Here is a 20406-nt window from a genome sequence, read left to right as displayed (position 1 = left end):
AGAATTTACATTCTGCAATGATAATAATTCTCGGTTCCACAGTAAGTCTAAAACAGTATAAAATATGTTAATAACCCAATGGAATGAAAAGAAAACAGCAGCAGGGCATTGGGGAATTAGCAATTTTGCCTGCATGTATTATGGTTTTGACAAAATACACGTGTAACGAAATGTGCCACACTTTGCTGCTGCATATCAGCGACTCATTTAATTATTACTTGTTTATTTAATTGTTACTTAATAATCTTGTAGCTTAAACATAGCAAGCAAAAGTCGACAAAACTTGTTGCCCTTCATTTGAATCACATTTCACCTTGTAAAATGGTATTTATTTGATCTTTACAAAATAAATGGGGAGATTCTCAGCTTTAAGTGGATTTTTTTCACACTACTTCCTGTGCATCATTTGGCAATCATCAGCACTACCCACTACAGTCACATGTCAGGGAGCAGTTTAAATTTCAGACGCTATCGTTCCTTCTGTATTCGTCTGATCAGTCACTGATTCTTTGTTTCACCTTCTGTTGCTGGCGATGTTTTGCCACCTACCTCTGGTGGCTTTGTCGAGGTAACTTTTGACCATCGCAACAAGCTCCGGGTTCTTGCTGAGGCGAGCGTAGTGAAATGCATCATGACCCAAGCCGTCGATAGCTTTCACATCAGCGCCACTTTTCAGCAACACCTCCACTGCATCCTTACAGCCGTACTCGCAGCCCAGAATCAGCGCTGTCCTTGGGTGGTCAATGAAGACAAGAATATACACAAACTACATCATTGATATGATTGATGTGAAGCACTCAATTCACAACATTGAAAAAACAACTATTCACCATTAATTTTGTTTAACTATTGCCGAATAATCCCTAACAATCAGAAACAGAAAATAACATACTTTACAGGACTTAAATAAGGATTCAATATTTTCTATTTCACATCATATATGCAAGTGTACTGTACAAATGTACAATGGCATCTTGTTTCTGTTGTAATTTTCAAAGTCTCCCTTTTCAAAATGAGTTTGTTTTCTTTCATTTTCTGCTCTTACTTATTTCATCATCTGCTTAACCCAGGTTTGTTCTGAAAGGTAAATGGCCTTTCAGAAATACTTTTTCCTACAAGTGTCTGAGATATTTTATAGCGTTCTCTGTAATTTGATGTTAATATCAGAAAGGCTGTCGCTACAAGGAAATCAAAAGAAATGCATGAGAAATTAAAAATGATATTTGCCAACCCTAACAAAGACGAACACATGAGGGGTGACGTCTCTTACTTGTTTTGCTTGTCCCGCATGGTGATATCAGCCCCCCGCTCCAACAGCAGCTGACAGATGCGTGAATGACACATTTGGGTTGCAAGCACCAGAGGTGTCCTGCCATCCTGGAGAAAAAACAAAGACATACAAATAAATACACACATGTGTACAAAATCACACTATTATAAACAGAATACAGTCCTATACAGGCCAATCCAAAGAGTCAATTTGTCGCTCACCTCAAAGCAAAAAGAAAAAAGAAAAAACCCAGAATGTACAGAGCGCTCATTCAAGCGGACCAAGTTAAGATTTAGTGAAGAACATTTTGTGTTGCTCTAACTGACCTTACATGCAGGTAACAACCTTTAAGGAGCAAGCAGATTGATATGCTGTTCTACAATGACAACTTAACACCAGGAAAATGAAAACATATCTTAGAAGAGACCATTACAACACACTGTGTGAAATCAAGTGCAATATTAATTCTCACAAAATCACTGGCATTCACAGAAGCCCCGCTGTCACAGAGAAGTTTCACGCTGGATGAGCAGCCTGCCATGACTGAGGAGAAAAAGAGTGGAAACAGCTGCAATCATTTACTCCCATTTAACACTGAGAAACACACTTACATCAACTTAGCTTAGTGTACCTGGGTTTGTTTGTTTGTAAGTGCAGTAAAGCTAAACAACTGCTGTGTTTCAACCAAAAACAGCACCTTTTTCATTATCATAGCTAGAATTATTATTATTATTAGTATTGATAAGTAATATTATTATTACTAGAGTAGAGTTGAGTAAAGTCCTTATGAAGGTAAAATAAAGTAGAGTTAGGACTATAGTAAAGTCACTCGTAGAGTAGTGGAGTGGAGTAGAGTCAGTGCTACAGTAGAGTAGAAACAGCACTGAAGTAGAGTCAGGAGTCAGAACTGGAATAGAGTCCGTCAGTACTACAGTAGAGTCAGTGGCAGAGTAGCGTCTCACCAGCATCATGTAGAGCTGTTCTTCCTTGAAGGTCCACATTTCCAACTGGACAGTTGTGCTGTAAAATAACGTAAACACAGGTTGGCACAAAAGAAACAAATTATTCTACTGGCGTTGAATATCAATTATTATAAACATCGAATCCAATCTAGAACAATGATTTATCACCAGCATTGCCAACCTTCAGTAATCTTGTAAACAACGATTATGAAAATAATTAGAAAAATATTCAGCAGTGGCTGATTTGTGAAACAATATTGAGTATAGTTGAGTATTTGACATGAGCCTGCATTTTCAGTTGTGCAAAGCTAAAAGAACTAAAAAGAACATGAATTAACAGACAGGTCAAGCTGTTGATGGGGAGCAGTTGTCTTATTTTACAAGAACACTAAAATTATTCCAACAGAGGAAATACCACTGGTTGTCTTAAAATCTACTCGTAAAAAGAGATAATTCTTTTATAAATAATAATTTAATGATGTTTCATTGTTGCAGCTGTAGGAGAAAAAGTCTTAAAATCATTTATTTCCACTTGTTGGCAGTGAAACCTGAGAGGCAAGAGCAGGCAGGTCATATTAGGCTAAGTGGTGCTGTGCTGATATGCTTGTGACACATCTACATAGTCTTTCAGCTGGTTGGACACCAGTGACTGTACCTCTGTGTTGTTGAGGGCCTGCTATGAAAGCCTTGAAGACTTAATGCTAACAGGGGCCTGATGTTGCTGGGTAAGCTTGGCAGTGAGCTCAGGCCCCCCACTATAATAACCCAACTCTCTCTAGCAACAAGGGCCAAAAATTAGCTGAACGCTCAAATGACAAAGCTTAGGGGGGGTGGAGGCAGTAGAGCGGCAATGGGAGCTGACGGGAGAGCATGGAGGGGGGGATACCCTATACCTTGAGGGTTTGGGCTGATGGAGGGAGGTAGTGGAGGTGGTGGGGGTGGTGGGTGTTGGCGTCCAGCTGCTATGTCTGGTGTGATGACGGCACCAAGAATGGACGGCAGGTTTGCAGGAGGGAAGGCTTGTCAACACCACTGACAACCGCCTGCCAACAGCCTCGGCCTCCGTAAGATCACTGCCATGTGAGAGACGGGGGCAGGGGGAAGGGCTACAACGCTATGAGAGCACAATATTGCAGAGGTAGCCCCCTCATTGTAAACACATAAATCCTCAAGTGGAGCACGGTGACTCAACAGGGCCTACTGTTGACCGATACAGAGTAGGCTATAATTATTTAAAGGAGCTGAAAGGGAAACTGACTGGCCAGTGACTGAGAAGCTGCTCCGTGGATCAACACACAGCAGAGTGTGTAGATACACAACACACCAACATGAGCAACAGAAAACTGAATGAAAAAAAAAGCCCCTAAAATGCTAAGAACAGCCTAATATGAGTTATCTTGTAATGTGTCACGTTTTCTCACAACAGTGAATATCAATGAAGGACAGCTGCTCTTTACCTGCAAGAGTTTCTGCACACACAGAGAATGTCCATTTCTTGAAGCCAGATGAAGAGCATTTTTACCTGAAAACAATGGATAAGAAAATTAATATAGTGTTTGCATCCATGTGTTTTTTATTTACCATTATTTACCAGTACACTGAACGTATGACTGTATCTCTTAAAGTGGAGGTGTTTCTTATAATTTTTGCTTGTTTACAGGAAAACGCCACAGAGTGCCAGAGTAATCATGACAATCAAAGACCACAAGTTTAGATCCTAATTAGTTTTGAGTCAATCAGGAGTGAATTAGTGTGGCAAAGCTTGATATAATTATTCTGTGTTATCTGAATAGATCACATGTACAGAATGTGATTTCATCAATTATCATGGATCACCATGGAAAGTTATTTCATAATACTGGCAATACTATAGTAGTGGTTGCTTTTCATTTACTGTTAAAAAGCAGCTCACTTCACAAATCATTTGACCAATATTGGATTATGCTGACGTTATAGATCAGTGTGCATCCAAAACTAATCTTCCTCTTCTCAATATAGTTGATAATGGACAATGCAGTTTTGTTCTTGACCTTTGAGTCTCTCAACCTTTCAGTCACTCATTTATTGACTTTAAGTCCACTATGAGAGAAGCACATTCAAATCTAAACTGCTCTATTCTTCTATCAGAAGAATAAACCCACAAAAAAAAAGGATATAAAAATAAACAGGCTTTTTTCAGGGATTAAGAGGTTAATTTACAGCTTTCCTGCAGCAATGGAGTTAAATGAAGCCTTCAAAGTTAATACGAAAAATTTCTACAGGTGCCCAAACTTTAGTTTGTTATTTACAAACCCTCTGTCTGTACAAAGGCAGTGTTGGAACAAACTGTGTTACTACACCTTCCTTTGCAATATTAGTATAAGTGGAGAGGAAAAACTCCCTTTTAACAGGAAGAATCCTCCAACAGAACCAGACTCGGGGTGTATATAGCAGTATATGCTGTTGTATTCAAGCATCAGACTGGTTATTATGAGTGATTCTTATAGGTGTAATAATGTTATTGATAATAACAGTAGCACCAACTAATAATAATAACGATATTAATAATAAAATTGATGAGTTTTCATACAATAGCTTTTCTTACTATAGCTTTTTCAGTCAAATTAGTTAGGGAGCAACTTCATTACTGAAACAAGCGTGAGTGTAATTTGTTGCTTCCATCTTAAATTGTTTCTGAAAGTAGGGATTGATAAATCAATCTGTTTTGCTCACCATTCAGCCTAATTCTACATTCTAATTTATGCTGTCATAATGAAGAAAATGAGCACATTTGCTGCTGAGCAGCACTCTGTGAAGTACAGTAATATAAACAGACCAGTAATAAAACCAATTTTCTGACTAACACATCCTCATCTCTTTCCTTGTGCTCTTGTGCAACGTGCTCTGACACAAAGGTCCTTAACCTGCTTTAACTGATAATGTGAACATGTGGAAATGACTGTATGCAAGACTAAGATACGTAGTGAGGTTTATTTTTTATCATAGCAAAAGCAATACACAAACTCCATGTCTAAATGAAATACTGACAAAAGAAATTGTGCTTATCTGATTGTTTACCAATTAAACTGTTCACTGTTAATCTTTTATGGTCTTGTTGAATTGTATTATGTTATACTGCAAGATATTTTTAGTATCAAGTCTACCGTCACTGAAATAACACATAAAACAGTATATAAATACAACTCCAAGGGCCGTACAATATCAACTTCCCACCTTAAATCTTAAGAGTAGAAGAATAGAGGAATTTTCCCAAACTAATGTTAAAGAAGCAAATGCTAACTAAGTTTAGGAATCCTATCTTATTTCAGTATATCCTATCTCCGGTTTGGAAATCCCAGATACTCAATCCAACTTTAATGTCTGTTGCCTAGCAAATGATGCTTTTTTTCTCATCTGATCTCACAGATGTATTTTTGTGATCTGTTAGATTTCTCATTGAAACATACAAAAACGCTAAGATAAAAGAAAGAGAGAGTGGGCTAAGACAGCCTGTATCTTCTAAACCACAACACATGAATGAGTTCCGCCTGTTGGTATTTCGTTGGTTGTAATGGTTATCTTAAAGTTAGGAGTGTTTATTGAAGATTTTGGGAAATCATGAAGCTTGCGTAAGACACTTTTCCTATCTTAACTAAGAATTGGAACATTAACTTGGGAACTATTCATCTGCACCGGCTTTCTGATAACCCTAATTACCATGGTTACCAAATAGTAAAGGATCTGCAAGTTTGGAGGTTTCTTGTTATATCGCCCCAGGTTATTGCTTTGATCCAGCCTGAACTCACCTGTAGCGTCAGTTGCAGTGATATCAACATTGTGTCCTAGGATGAGATTGAGACAGTCTAGGTGTCCTCGTGTTGCAGCCAAATGAAACCTGGAAAAGAAGATAACAGATGGAGAAAATTAAAGAAATATGGACCAGGGAGATGGCAAAGAGTAATCAGCAGAGTAGTGAAGGGCAAGTGAAAAAGTGATAGGGTGTAAAGAGAAGGGGGTGAGGGTGAAACTGGAGGACAAGAGGAAGACTGCAAATGGACCCCTGGCTCCTTGCTATCAGCAAGATCAGCATTCTCAAAGTACATAACAAGAAACCTCAGGGCATGCAATGACTCCGAGGCAACCAAGAGGTATACACATGGCATTTTCCTGCTGTTTCAGCTTCCTACGGTATCCTACTGTTTTACATGTGAGCACTATCAAATGATAAAAATAATTGATAGACTACCTGCAAAGAAAGTGCACGAATGAAAAAATGCACAAATTTGTCCGTGAGGGCACCACCTTTGGGACTGTTCAAACTGAGGGATAATTATGTTAACACCGATAACAGTTAAGAATATTCTTAGTATTATACATTGACAATATTCATGAGAGTTTTTCCTCTGTGTTCACTGTCTAGTTTGTATAATGTGGTAAAACTAAGTGGCCTGCATGGGAACAAACAATATTTGCTAATGATCCCTTCATTGATCTAAATATGTTTTATTCATGAGTTTTAAAGTTCATTTTTGGACTTGGAAACAGTAGTTAAAACTTTCAAACTCACCTTTAAGCCAACATGGATGTAGAAATCCTTAAAATAAAATTTCCATAACAATTAGGGAAACTCCATCTGCTAATGATGACCGTGTGATTTGATTAAAAACCCCAGAACAGCTACTAAATTAACCTTGAAATGTGTTTGTTTTGTCAAATTTGTATTCATGTTTAATTGCCACACAGTCTGCATATTCCCTTGTTAATTGCTGGCTCAATTAAGCAGTTTCCCCCTGCACGTGTTTGCCAACATGTCTTTAATCGTCACTTTTGAATGGAAACATTCCTGTTCCTCTTCTCTGATTTAACCCGCAGCAGTACTGCCGCCACCAGCCATGAGGGTCTGTAAAGCACTTGTGTGTAAACCTATCTCAGTCTGTCGCCCATCAGGCCACATGAACCTGTTTATACACTAACCCTGAGGTATCTGCCAAGGAGACGGCTAGGCTGTCACCTCAACACTGGTGCGGGTATTAAAAGCCGTGTTGATGGCCAGGAGATGCTGGTTCTCTGGGGAGCAGAGGAGGGTCCTGACCTCTCAAGGCAAACAGCAGACAGGAAGTAGACAACAGCTATTCAAGTTAGGGGGACATTAGTGATGAGAATTGTCAACTTCATGAGCCACAGCACTCAGAAAACTGAGGGAATGCTTCTGAAAGGAGCCAAAAATACAGCGTGAGAAAGATACTTTCCCAAAGTGGTCTCAGACATTTTTACCCCAATGTCTATAACTTTGATGAATAAGGAATGACAAATGTTTTGTACTAAAATCATGTGTTTGCAATCACATTATGAGTATATACAACAGATCAAACCGTTATTAACTGTGGTCGACACATTAAGACTGACAAAAACTGAGAATCCAACAAAAAGCTAAAATGTCTGACACTGCCAAAGATACAAAGATCACAAAGAATTAACTCTGTGACATAAACTGCTTACCCGTGAATTTGGGGAGACTAATGCTTCTGATTTTAAGAGAGCACATTTAGCTATGTCATTTCATCTTCACACCTGCTCCTTGGGCAGCTTTCAGGTTGACAGTCCACAGGATACGGTTGCTATTTTCAGAAGAGTGGCCGGAGACTATATGCTGGTAGCTGAACCATACATATACCATGCAGCCAGTTTTGCAATGACAGACTGTGAAGGTTGCTGTACCTAAACACAGTCATACTCATCATTTACTGTTCCCCTGCAGGGCAGACCAACCAGAACCAGTTAACTATAAAATCAACACATCACCTTAACTGGATATTTATGGAAAGTGGTCATGCTTTTGCCAAGTCTGCCCAAAACAAAAGTGAACCACAATCGCAACTCAGCAAATCTGCTTATAGTGCAGTGGGCCACACACAGACCAACATGTGTCTATGGCATTCTGGCCTCTGCAAACGCCAGCAAAGGAATGTTGAATGGCGATCCCTTGTAATCATGGACCTCTGTGGGGAAACTAATTACAAACTGTGGCCCTGATATATAATTTGGGGTGCCCTGGATTAACCTCACTGTGTTCAGATAATGAATTCAGCTCCAACTGTTCTATCGTGGCTTCCAACTGAGTAAACAGTTTACATCTCCACTGTGGCATTAGCTGGCTCCCAGTGAGATAAGCCCACCCATCACACCTGCTCATTCTGTGCAGTTGAGATAGCTAACTGACAAGGGCTTAGCAGCGAAAGAAGTCAACATGACAGCACTCCACTCGAGACAGTCACTCACTTGGCCCTGCAGTCTGGAACTGGCAATGACCAAAGATACTGCGTGCCTATTGTTTGTCAGGATTAGCAGCAATGAATTTTGTGATCAAGTGTCTTAAGAATAACAATGGCAAGCTGTGAGTTTCACAGTCTGATCTGTGCCATGTTCAGACTGATCTTTAGACAGATTGAAAACAGACTGAGGATATGAGCCTTTATCTTTATGGACTTGTATGTCTTGAACATGTATTTCCTAAATACTAGACAATCCTTGATATTAACATTATTATCGTAAAAAATTTAGCTGACAGACTTAAATCTTGCCTGAGTAGTAATCCATCCCAGTCGACATGATGATTAAACTTATCATTATCAAAGTGGTGGTATATTGGTGCATTTCTGTGCTAATGGGAAACTCTGACATCAGAGAATTTCAACTTAACACACTAATACATTCACATACTGTAGAAAAACATCAAAGACAAAAAGCAAACAGGGACTTGAATGAAAAGGATTATTGGGGATTAACATGCTTTCCATAACGCTGCCACATACATTTTTGTGCTCTAGGGGTCAAAAGAGGTTCAAAACAAGACACACACACACAATACTTCACATTCAGTATGTGGACAATCCTGTTTCTGACCACCTGACAAATTTATGTCCATTATTCACTCTCCTATTAGCTGCGTTTTGTTTGATAGCAGCTCCAAGAAACTCCAACTCGAGACAAATATGGTTCTTGAAATTGCTAAATGTTTAGCTTTCTTCACCAACTAGTTGTTGACCTTTGTTTGCTGTTTGGGGCTGACGTAGGAGACAGTGGATTAATCAAAGCCTATTTTCTGTAAACAGCATGGAAATCAATGAGGTGCGGGTTCACTGTGAGTGACAACTTTCATGATACACATATAATCAATGTTGTGGCATCTCACTGAACAGAAATAATTAAGGAAGAATGTATACATTTTTCAATTTGTAGGTAGCTATAGATAAAATGATGCTTGTAGTGTAGCACACAGCTAAAACATTTATTATGAATAAAAACTGAAATTGTTCTTTCAGGTTGAGATAGAACCCAATTAAATCTAAAGAACATGCTTTAGTCAGGATGACAGGCAGCATGAATAGTTATCAGTGTTAAAACAAGGAAGTATTTGACTCTGCAGCAGCCACAGTATTTTGACTGTTGTGCTTTTAGAGACGCACATTATCATATACACCCATTAGCCACAACATTAAAACCAGTTACCAGTTGGTGTCTAAAATCATTGGTCTTTGCAATGTTGCCACAAGAGAATTTCACACACTGCTGAAAATACTCAGCATGTTTGCTTCTGGGATCTGGTGCTCCATAGTTATATGCTTTAACAAAGCCTTTTTCAAAATAAACCTGCAGCACAGGCCAGACACCAGTGACTTCTTCATATATCTGGAATTAAGCTGAGGGCGCCTGGACTCCCAAAATGCTAGTGCTAGAATCCGTTTAAATTTAGGAAGAAAACAAAGTTCCTGCTTTTTTAAACAGCTCAGTGCATTGATTTCAAGGCCAGGCCATTAGTATTATTCATTATATTATATCATTACTAAGACCAAAATAAAGGACTCTATGAGATATCTGAAATATAGGTGGTCTTGGGTGGTCAAGATGCAACATCCACAAACTCCTTGTACATGTTTCAGTAAGGTTGAGCCCCCCCCACACACACACACCTTTAATGTCTTCTATTCTATCCTTCTGTTCACCCTCTTCTTCTAATGAAACCCTATGAAAGGTGTAAATCCATAAATCCAGCTCTTTGAAAAGCAAAAAAAAAACAACAACAAACAAAAACAAACCCTAATCCTGAGGTCCCCACTGAAAAATCCTACCCTATAAGATATGGTCCTTCAAGATGTCAACTGATCCTGATAATGGTCTGCAGCTGGGCCTAAATGTATTACTTGGTTTTGCAAGCACCACAGTGGATCTGATCTGAATTTGCAGGGAGTCATTTCCTGTGAGGACTATATAAACAGCCTTTGGCCTATGTGGTCAAGCCTTCAGTGGCCACAAACATTCTTTACACCAACTCCCACTCTGACCTCCAGTCAGATGGACACTAAAAAGGGAAATTTCGGGATATAAAAATGGACACATAATAATATGCAACTGCAATGCCTTTCATATGCAGTGCAGATGGATGAAGGTTTCATGTAGAAATGTGCAACAGGGTCACCATAGCCATGGGAAATTTAGAGAGGGCAGGGTTGCCTTTTGGACCTAGAGACTTGGCACTGATGTTATAAAAGGAGGTGAGAGGTAAAACTATTTTGAGTAACAGTGACCTAATTGTGAAGGAATTCATATCTACATATGCTTTCTCTGAGAAAAAGGGTCAGGAATGTGTGGTGGGGAGTCCACTATAATGTTTGCTATTTGTGATGCGCAGCATTTTCAGATTTGCAAATATTCAAAAATGCAGGATAGATGGTATCAGCTCTTCACATCTCTTTGACCAAGTATGTCAACATACTGAACATGAATGTGTGTTTGTCTGTATATAGGTGTGTGTGTGTGTTTGTGTGTGTGCGCGCATGTGTTTACTCACGCAGAGCGTCCTTCCACATCGAGCTTGGTGGGGATGATGCCCTTCTTGCCGAGAACAGCAGCCACCTTGTCCACCTCACCACGTTCCACCGCCTTCATCAGCCGGTCATCATACTTGTTCCAGTCTGTGTTCTGACAGTGACAATAAACTATCAGACATACAGTATGTTTGACAGTTTTTTTTTTTTTGCCAACTACTAAATGCAACAGTGACAAGCCCAAAGTTCATTTCTGACACAAAAACAACAACAGGCATAAGGCAATGCAAGTTTTCTTTTTGTAGTTTCACTAAATCCCCCATGGGTGATGGCTACAAAGCATGGGAACAGAGTAACTCTATAGGCTTCTGGGCAGCAAATTTACATGAGGAGTTAAAAACTGAAATTAAATAATAAAAACCTAAGCCAAAAATCTATTAATGAGTCACCAAACTGATCCACCGATTCACAGCAGAGACAATTGCCTCATCTGCCTCAAGAAGAATTTCTTCACCGCATTATCACTTTGTTAAAGTACACCTTTCAGGTAGTTCAATTTGTGTTGAAAGCATAAGAACAGAAGAAACAGTCATGAAGAAAAAAGCTTTTGGTGAAAAACTGACAATGAATACCTACAAAGTGCATAGAGGTGCATTTCAGCCAGCGGCTCATCTTGGGTGAGTGGAGCTGGTCCTTGCACCGTGCTACTGAAAAGGTTGCCACGGTTCCGGTTTTACAAAAGCACAAATTGAGAAAAACAAAGTGTATAAAAAAATCCTCTCAGTTTCTCCGTGCACTCAACCAGTGAGTGCAACAAAAAGGGATGAGAAGACAAAATGATGACAGTCTATACTGCAGTGGAGGTCCTCTTATGAAAGGCTCAGCCTCTGGAGTTTCCCTCATTTGAAGCGAAGAAGTTCAGTTGGCAGGATTTTCTAAGCATTACTGTGTTGCTCATAGGCTCTGCCTGTAAGTTCATCACTGCACAGCAGTTTGGTTGATGGTTAAAGGGAGGAGAAGGAGGAATAAGAGAGGAGGAAGGAATGGAGGTGGAGAAGCAGAAGGGCCAGCCCTGCCAGCCCTGGGACCTGCCCTGGCCGGCAACTGCAACTCCTCCTCTGGGTAAAAGTCAGCTCAGCCTGGCTACCTCTCACCTCCCCCAAGTGTCTTCCCCTCTATTCTCGCCTTTATCCTCAAACCTTCTGCTTAACTCAGTCTTCTTTTGTTTTGATAATCTTCTTCTCTGGACTGTTTTCAATCTGCAAAAGCTGCACGCTGCTTGCTTATCAAGTAGTAACTGAAGAGCCTCTTTCTTTGCCTCCTCTCTCCGCTGTCAGTGGTCTCCAGCGTCTTCACCCCACCAAATGGCAAGGTCAGTCAGGCTCAGTGGGGTAAATATGTGAGCTCTCCCAGGTTTAAAATATCACCCCCTCCCTGGTAAACAGCGGTGGTGCAGACAGCCCTGTAGACTGGTTACCTCTTTATTTTTTGACCCCCCAACCTTTCTGTAGTGACTGATAGGAAGACAGGGGCTAAGAATACATTCTGCACATGCCTGCACCATGAGTAATGACGATAGTGTCCATCACCACTGCCAGCATGAAACAAGGCCAGCCAAAAAGACCTTGCTTACATTGCCACCCCCCACCATGCTCCCTGCTTGCCTCCATCTGAAAATATTAATGTCAGAGGGGGATTATGGTTTGCACATTTGAAGTGATCTTGGCACTGACCCTCACGGGACACTACTGGGGCAAAAGCTGCTGTTAACTCATCCATCTAAAGAGAGTGGTGTGGCTCCAAAGCCCCCCTGATCCTGGCTGCACAGTGGCAAGGTTAGATGTCAGCCTTTTTACAACCAGCTGTCTGAGACTGTAGCCCCACAACTACAACTACGCACTGACTCTTCACTGACACTAATGCCCACATAGTAAACAACACAAAAAAATGTTCACTTTCATTGGGTAAAACATCACAGAAAAACAGGTACAGAGCCAGCACTGCAAGATGACAGGGACTCGGTTAATTTACACACTGCATCAGCTCCTTGTGGGCTTGTGTTACTGTCCGCTGCCAGACTGGCGTTAACAGAGCGGCACTGATATCCATAAACATGCAAAGAGACCTCCTCCACATGACATGTCATATGAAGAGGTAGGTGTCAACTTACGAAAGCTGCTCACCCTAGCATGGAGACAAAGGCGCCAAAATGGCACCTAGCCATGCAGCATACTGTACATCGGTCACGTAAATATCTCACATGGGTGTGCTGGTGTGTGTGCGTGTATTTGTTTGGGAATCTGTTTATGTACTAGTTAATAATAGGGCTGTTAGCAAGCTAAAGCTGCCACTGCAGTAGTCACTCACTTTCAAGGAGAGCTGGTTGATACTGACAAAATCAAATATCATAATAGTGATATTAAGTATTTGTGCCCTCATAAAATATGGGTGATATGGTCACTGAGAAGACCATTTCTTATTAATTCATTTTCTACTCAGAGCACTCAAATGATCAAAACATGACTCACTTGACTGTCGTACAGCCTTTCAGACTGGGAAAGAGGATGATGATAACACATGATGATATCTTGTTTCATATCATGACATCAACATGATGTCAATGTATCTCCCTGCTTTCACATGCTCGAACAAGACCCTGTCAAAAATAATTACAAAAACATTCAAGCAGATGAATATGTGTTAAATGTATTTTAAATGACTGATCTAAACAATATTTAATTCGAGGTCTGTGTAGGACTAAAACATCCTGGGAAAAACATTTTAGTTTCTTTTGAAAACTTTCACCAAATATTTACAGCTTTTACTTTTTGTAGTTTTTGCTATTTAGAAAAAGATCAAAGTTTTTGTTCCATGTCATGTTTTTTAAAACCAATATATCCTGCTAGTTGGATGCAAAAATCTACATTGTGCTTTATAGTAGGGCTGCTCGATTACGGCAAAAATCATAATCACGATAATTTTGTTCAATATTGGGATCATTATTATTCAACACAATTTCTCATTGACTTTGGAAAAAAGATTAAAAAAAAAAAAAAAAAAAAATTTCAAAACAAAAAGCGTTGTGTCTATGTAGTTATTCCCGTTATACACGATATAAGTTAAAGAAATCTGAGCAAGGAGTTGAGAATGTGCAATAGAACTTTTATGTTGCAATAACAAATATAAAATCTATCTTCCTAATTTCTTCAGCACCAAGAGCAGAACCAGTAACGTCAGATGGTTTTTGTGAAACAGAATGTGGCACTACAATCGTTTTCACTCGACTGTCTTGTTTTTATAATTGTTGGAGGCCAAAATTGTAATCGAAAATTAAATTTGATTAATTGCCCAGCGCTACTTTGTAGTATATCTTTATTTAATTGTGCCCTGAACAAATCGCGCACTGTGCTTGGTCACTTGTGAATTTGAATCCCAACAGGATCAGTGGAAAAGTAGGAATCCCTAACATACTTTACAGAAAGACTGCAAGTCTGCAGCTGAGCAAAACACTCACATCTGCATTATAACATGGTCACCATGACAACGTTACGTACTGATGCAAGAACAGCTGAGGCTGACAGGAATGTCATTGATTTTGCAAGTATTCTATCATAAAAGTATTGATTATGATGCCCAAGTTATTGGAATTCATCCTGAATGGGACATGAATGGTTGTATGTACTTTCATGGCAATCCATTCAATATTTGGAAGATAATTCAAAACAACGCAACTTGTAATGCAAAACATTTTTGTGTTCAGGAAAATCCAATAAACAAATTTAGGAAAAAAAAGAAGATAATTCATTGAAAATAAAAAAATGTCAACGTCATCATTCTAGTCAGAATTCATCCTTTGAAAAATTTATATCTAGACCAAATTTTTAAATTGTTATGTTTCACACCAAAGTATTGGACCTTCTGACTGACCTTGGCATCCCTAAAGCCACATCTCTAGTGTGGCTACCGATGGGGGAGGAGCCACTCAATGCTGAGAAGTAAAAACATATTTGTAAAATGCTCATTTTGTGCACAAATGAAACCATTAAGATGTAAAAGGAACACAACCTTCCTTGGACTAGCAGCTTCTCCTAATTAGATTGCACTCTCTGCAACGCGATTATTTACATTCTGATGCAACTGAGACAAAAACATTAGCTCAAGTTTCTATTTTAACACAATGACCTTTGGCACAAAACATCAGCTGACATTGAATGAGCCAGGTTAGGCCTCTACCTGTCCACACAGATTATTCTGGGTGTCCGGTAATACGTAAGTTACAGACTCTTGTCAGCTTCACTTCAGGTTTTCCATCGCTTTTCTACAGGCTGTAACTCTTTCCAACACCTTAGTTTCCTGCCCCTCTAAGCCCCTGGCCAGACTAATGGGTCTCCAATGTCCTCACAGATGAAATCATCAGCAGAAAATATCTAACTGGTCATCTGATAACAGACTGAAGCCAAGACCAAAACATTAAGCTATACACCAACATGTTAAGTGATAGTCGTGTCTAATGCCAAACTCCAGTTACTGATGTGGTTTAATAAGATGATGGCTACGATCATAGGAGACATCTGTGCAGAGGCATTTTGTCATGAAATGTAAACCAATGACATTTGGTGGGAGAAGTAGGGATGCGGAAGTACTGACCTTCTGCAGTACTTATTGTTTTTTTTCTCAGTGCTTTATATGTGGGATGGAAAGCTGAAAAGGACACTTTCACATTCAAGATGTCTGAAGGACTGGTTCAGATTCAGTGTTATTAGTTCAAAAAGAATTGGTTAGTTCTTTTTTATTTTTACTTTTTTCAAATTTATATTTCTGAATCGTAATACTAGCCTCAGGAAAAATTTGAGAGAATTGATTTTTGCACAGAACCAGGACTGGGGATTTTTTACATTGAAGTAGTAATTGAAGTAGATTTTCATTTTATGGCCAGTATGGACCAGAGGGATGATACAGAAACCAATAACTCTTAGATTGCGCATATGAGTATAAGATTTAATATTAAAACAGGCTTGAAAAATATGAAACCATCATTTAATTCTAGAGATGACAAAACACATTGCTCAGTTTGGATTCTCAGACCTACAAATGACAAAGCATGCTATTACTATCTAATTTAAGATTTGTCCTGCCATTTTTATTCTCATACTTTCCTATACAACATCAAGTACAGAATGAGGTTGAGCATTTTCCTAGTATGTGTAGTAATCTGTTAATGTCTGAACACAGCACATCAGGTGCTCACAGTGTGATATAGTGATAGAGGCAGTAAAAATATTACTTCCTGTTTAACAAGACAACTAAGAGTGTGCAGTGACGCTCATTGAGGCCGCACTTGGGTATAGTAGTGCTTTAAGCTAAATTCACCATTCTTAAAAAGATTTACCATATCCACCAGCTTTGTTCTGTGTGGTATCATGCTAAAATTAGCTAAAAAAAAAAGAACTAAATACAAAGTACATCTGAAGCTGATGGGAAAGTAATTGGTTTTGCAGGTCATAAACCGAAGTATTGGATAAATAAAAAATGCAACCTGATTGTCGAGCTAGATGAAAAGTGAAGGTATCACATAAGTTATGAATGTGAATGAATGTCAATTCAATATCTGTTGAGACATTTAACTAAAAACCCAACTTCATGGTGGCATGAGAGGTAAAGTCGGTAGTATTCATCCTCTGAGCATAATGAATGTCTGTACAAAATCTCATGGTAATCCATTCAGTAGTTGTTGAGATACTTTAGTTTGGATCAATGTGGTGGACGAACTGACAGAACGTCACTGCTGCTGCTAGCATAGCTACTTAGAATAATCATTAACATTTATGCAAAAAGACTATGTCAAAGACACTAGTGTTCTCAACAAGTAGTGGTACTGTGTTACTATAGGTCAAGCAGGATCAACATAAAAACAAAAAAAATATCTGCTTCAGTTAAAAACAAACTAAGAGAGACTAAGATGATGGCTATGCAAGGGCACCATTTAACTGATTAGTCACTATGATACAAACAGCAACAGTAAACCTAATCACTTTTGTAACACACACTACAATGCTCGTCTTTACAACACAATTTATAAAATTCTGCTTTTACAGCTTCTTGCACAAATTATGCTTAGCCTAATTCACAATTTACCAAAATAACTATGTTTACTTATGACGTTGGTTTATTTGATAACTGGTATGAGGTAATACGACACACAAACCAGTTAAAAAAAACTACAGGTGTGAAAATGTCATCAGAGATCAGATGTTATGATGACCTATATCACTTTAACACAAAGCACAAAATCTTTACTTCTAGTTTATGAAGAGGCCTAAACTTGACACCAATCATCTGTATTATATTTTTATCTTTTATCCTCAGAGATACCTGTTTGTGACATTAAAATAGCTGCATGCTATGTGAATAGCTCAGTGACAAGTTGATTTACTGGTGCAATATACCCTTGCAGTGCCTGGCAGTGAAAAGCCAAAACTCTAGCTGCATCAGAGTTAATGAGAACCTAAAAGTAGTTACCAGAAACTGTGGCACAGAAATCTCTAGAAATTATGTGAGTCGCAGCTGTTACCCAAGAAGGAGAATTAAATAATGCAGGAACAAACCGTGTTGGTCAGAATGGTTATCCATTAAGAAACAAGTCAACGTGAAAGAAATGGGGGCTTAGTGATTGCCTATAATATCAAATATTTTATTTTTTGAGGTGTGGATGGCAGCCACTATTAATTTTTTGCCAGGAAGAAGTTGTTGATAAATACATGGAACTCCTTATTCTACTGCTGCATTCTTACAATTAGGAGGGTTTTCGAGAGACTGCAGTAGCAGTTTTACACCCATACCCACCCCAATATGCACTCCCCTCTAATGTGTGACCATAGACCTGTGTATGAAGTGGTGAACTGTGCAACTGTCTGGGTATGTAGACTGTAAGTGAAACCCCTCAGGACAGAAAGGGTGTAGGAGGGGAGAAAGAGAGAGAATGTGTGAGATGAACAAATGTGTAAAAGAACAAGTGGAGAGGTGAGAAAGTGAAAGACAGAGCGTGCTTGCAGTCAATCTGTCGTTATGGGACAGGTCGATGCCCGAGAATGAAAGTCTGTCTACAAACAGGCCAAGCCCCCCCCCACTGATGGTTCAGGCCAGGTGTCCAGAGGAAAGAGGCACTCTGTTTTTGGTATGTACATGAGGCACTGGCTGCATATCTGGGTAGCTGCTAAACACAGGACTACTCTTGCTGGGCAGAGTGTGGATTAGATGAGGAAAGACAGACAGACAGACCTGCCCTCTGGTGGTAAACAGAAAAATGTCTATTTGTAACATGGGAACCAGAGGAAACGATGACCAATGGTCGTTTTCAGCATTGATACTTTCCATGCAGGAGAATCCCTGGTCTCGTTGCATTATCTATACTTTAGTAGTCTTACTTTATGCTGTCTAGAGGGCTTCAAGGTTTTCAGGGGGGCCATAGTGGCTCAACTGGCATAGCCCGAACCACTTAGGCTCAGTCCTTACCGCAGTGGCTATGGGTTCGAGTCTGACCCATGGCCCTTTGCTGCATGTCATCCCTTCTCTCTCCCCAACTTTCCTGTCACTCTCTCACTGTCCGTATCCGAATAAAGGCAAAAACTGCAACAAAAAATAACTTATAGAAAATATTTAAAAAAGGAAATCAGGTTTCTCTAGCTTTACATGTCCGACCAGCAACAATTATTGAGTAAATACTTGCAAGTGTTGCATACTCATTGGAGAGACATAATTTCTCTATGGCACTGTAGTAACTTAATTATCAATTTTAATTTCATTAAAATTGCCCCCTGGGGACAAAATATAGTTTCTTGAATTGAATGTACCATTATGTGATTAGCGACGAGTGCCTATAAAAAGCATTAGAGTCTGGGTCTTTTTCATGTTTTACTCTTCTTACAACAATAAATCTCAGTAAATGTGCATTATTTCCTTTATGAGCGACCTCTCTCTTTCAAAAGTTCCAGTTTGATTTTCTACTTCATCATAGAACAGAAACAGAGCTTCTAAAAATATGAGCACATTCTGTTATTATGGCCTCATTGCACAGTTTACCTGCGGTGTTCAGAATTGACTTTAAAATATTACTGCTCGTTTTTGAATCACTGAACGGCTTTGCACACCTTATATCATTCACCTTCTCACCCCTTACACTCCTGTTTATATTCTCAGATCTGTAAACCAAGCTGTCAGGGCTCCTCAACTGTAGAATAACCTTGCCTACTTCAGTGTCCTCTTTTAAGGCTCATCTAAAAACTGATTTTTCTGAAATGACTTAATAAGTTTCTCTTTTGTTTTATGCTTATAATTTATTTATTAAGATTTTTCAGGGTCTCTCATTTTTGTTTCTATTTCTTGGTTGCATTCAACCTATTTGATATATGTAACAGCACTGTGTATTTTCTGTTTTTATGTCTATGACACACTATGTACACTTCTTTTTCAAAAGTTCTACATAAATAAAGTTTATTATTATTATTATTTTATTTTTTATTATTATTATTATTGTTATTGTTATGATTATTGATTGGGCTTCTATGACCATGACTAATGACAGCAAATCTCTACAAGAATGCATATTCTATACTATGGCACACCTAAATTAGTGCAATTGTTTCAGAAGGAGTACACAAGAACATTTCTAAGGCACTGAATATCACTCAGAGCACAGTGAGGTTGATTTCTAAGAAAATGGTAAAAAAAAAATGCAGTGTATATCTGCCTAGAGCAGCCTGCCCTTAAAAACGGATAAAAAACTGATAACATAGGTCAGTGCTGATAGCTGGGCTAAGCCTGAGCCTGTTGAAAACACAATAAAATGTGTTAAAGTGGATTACAAGGAGTTTCCAGTTGACCCTCTCAAGATATCCTCACTTGTGCTGCCCATTGATCCAAAAGAGAGACTAGTCAGTCCAGCAGCTGGGTCACACCATTTTAGATGAGTTATGACCCAGAGGGCAAAGCTTGCCCTTGCTATTTTCTTCTACTTCCGACACCCGCTGCCAGGGCAGGATATCAGTCTTCCAGTTGCCAAAACACTTTGACCTTTGCCCCTGCCAACTCCCCAGTAAACACTCTCCACAGGATGATGAAAAACAGGAATATAGTTTCTGAAAGTTCTAGAAAGACTATGATGTCATTTATGAAACATAGGTCAAACCAGTCCACTACAGTCATTGATATCTGCAAAAACTAATGTCTATTGTTGAATCTTTCTGACTGCAATTCTTCCTTTCTTTACTGCCTTTGTCCCACATGGATTTGCAGGATCATAATGTATCCCTAATGTGTTTATCAGACCTTTAAAGGTTATTTGGGAATTGTGTGAAATTGCTAAAAAGAATAG

The 20406-nt window shown here is 39.1% G+C and overlaps 1 protein-coding gene across 2 annotated transcripts in view; it reads right to left on the bottom strand.

Moving 5' to 3' along the window:
- Nucleotides 1-20406, bottom strand: part of uacab (uveal autoantigen with coiled-coil domains and ankyrin repeats b) — a 48989-nt gene that overhangs the window by 12846 nt on the left and 15737 nt on the right. The window contains exons 1-8 of one of the 2 annotated variants that reach the window (XM_023414623.2): nucleotides 11673-12425; nucleotides 11060-11190; nucleotides 6018-6106; nucleotides 3690-3754; nucleotides 2233-2290; nucleotides 1743-1813; nucleotides 1271-1377; nucleotides 550-731 (exon numbers count right to left, since the gene is read on the bottom strand). In XM_023414623.2, the coding sequence (XP_023270391.1) occupies nucleotides 550-731; nucleotides 1271-1377; nucleotides 1743-1813; nucleotides 2233-2290; nucleotides 3690-3754; nucleotides 6018-6106; nucleotides 11060-11190; nucleotides 11673-11708 (739 nt within the window). In that variant the 5' untranslated portion in view covers nucleotides 11709-12425. Of the gene's footprint in view, nucleotides 1-549; nucleotides 732-1270; nucleotides 1378-1742; nucleotides 1814-2232; nucleotides 2291-3689; nucleotides 3755-6017; nucleotides 6107-11059; nucleotides 11191-11672; nucleotides 12426-20406 lie in introns of those variants that run through there. The other variant, XM_023414622.2, reaches the window with a different exon arrangement.

The sequence above is a fragment of the Seriola lalandi genome, unplaced genomic scaffold (genome assembly GCF_002814215.2).
Source record: "Seriola lalandi dorsalis isolate HSWRI2012SDOR001 ecotype SW California unplaced genomic scaffold, Sedor1 jcf7180002054537, whole genome shotgun sequence".
NCBI lineage: Eukaryota > Metazoa > Chordata > Actinopteri > Carangiformes > Carangidae > Seriola > Seriola lalandi.
Note: the sequence above shows the minus strand (reverse complement) of the source record. Positions and strands in the feature narration are given on the sequence as shown.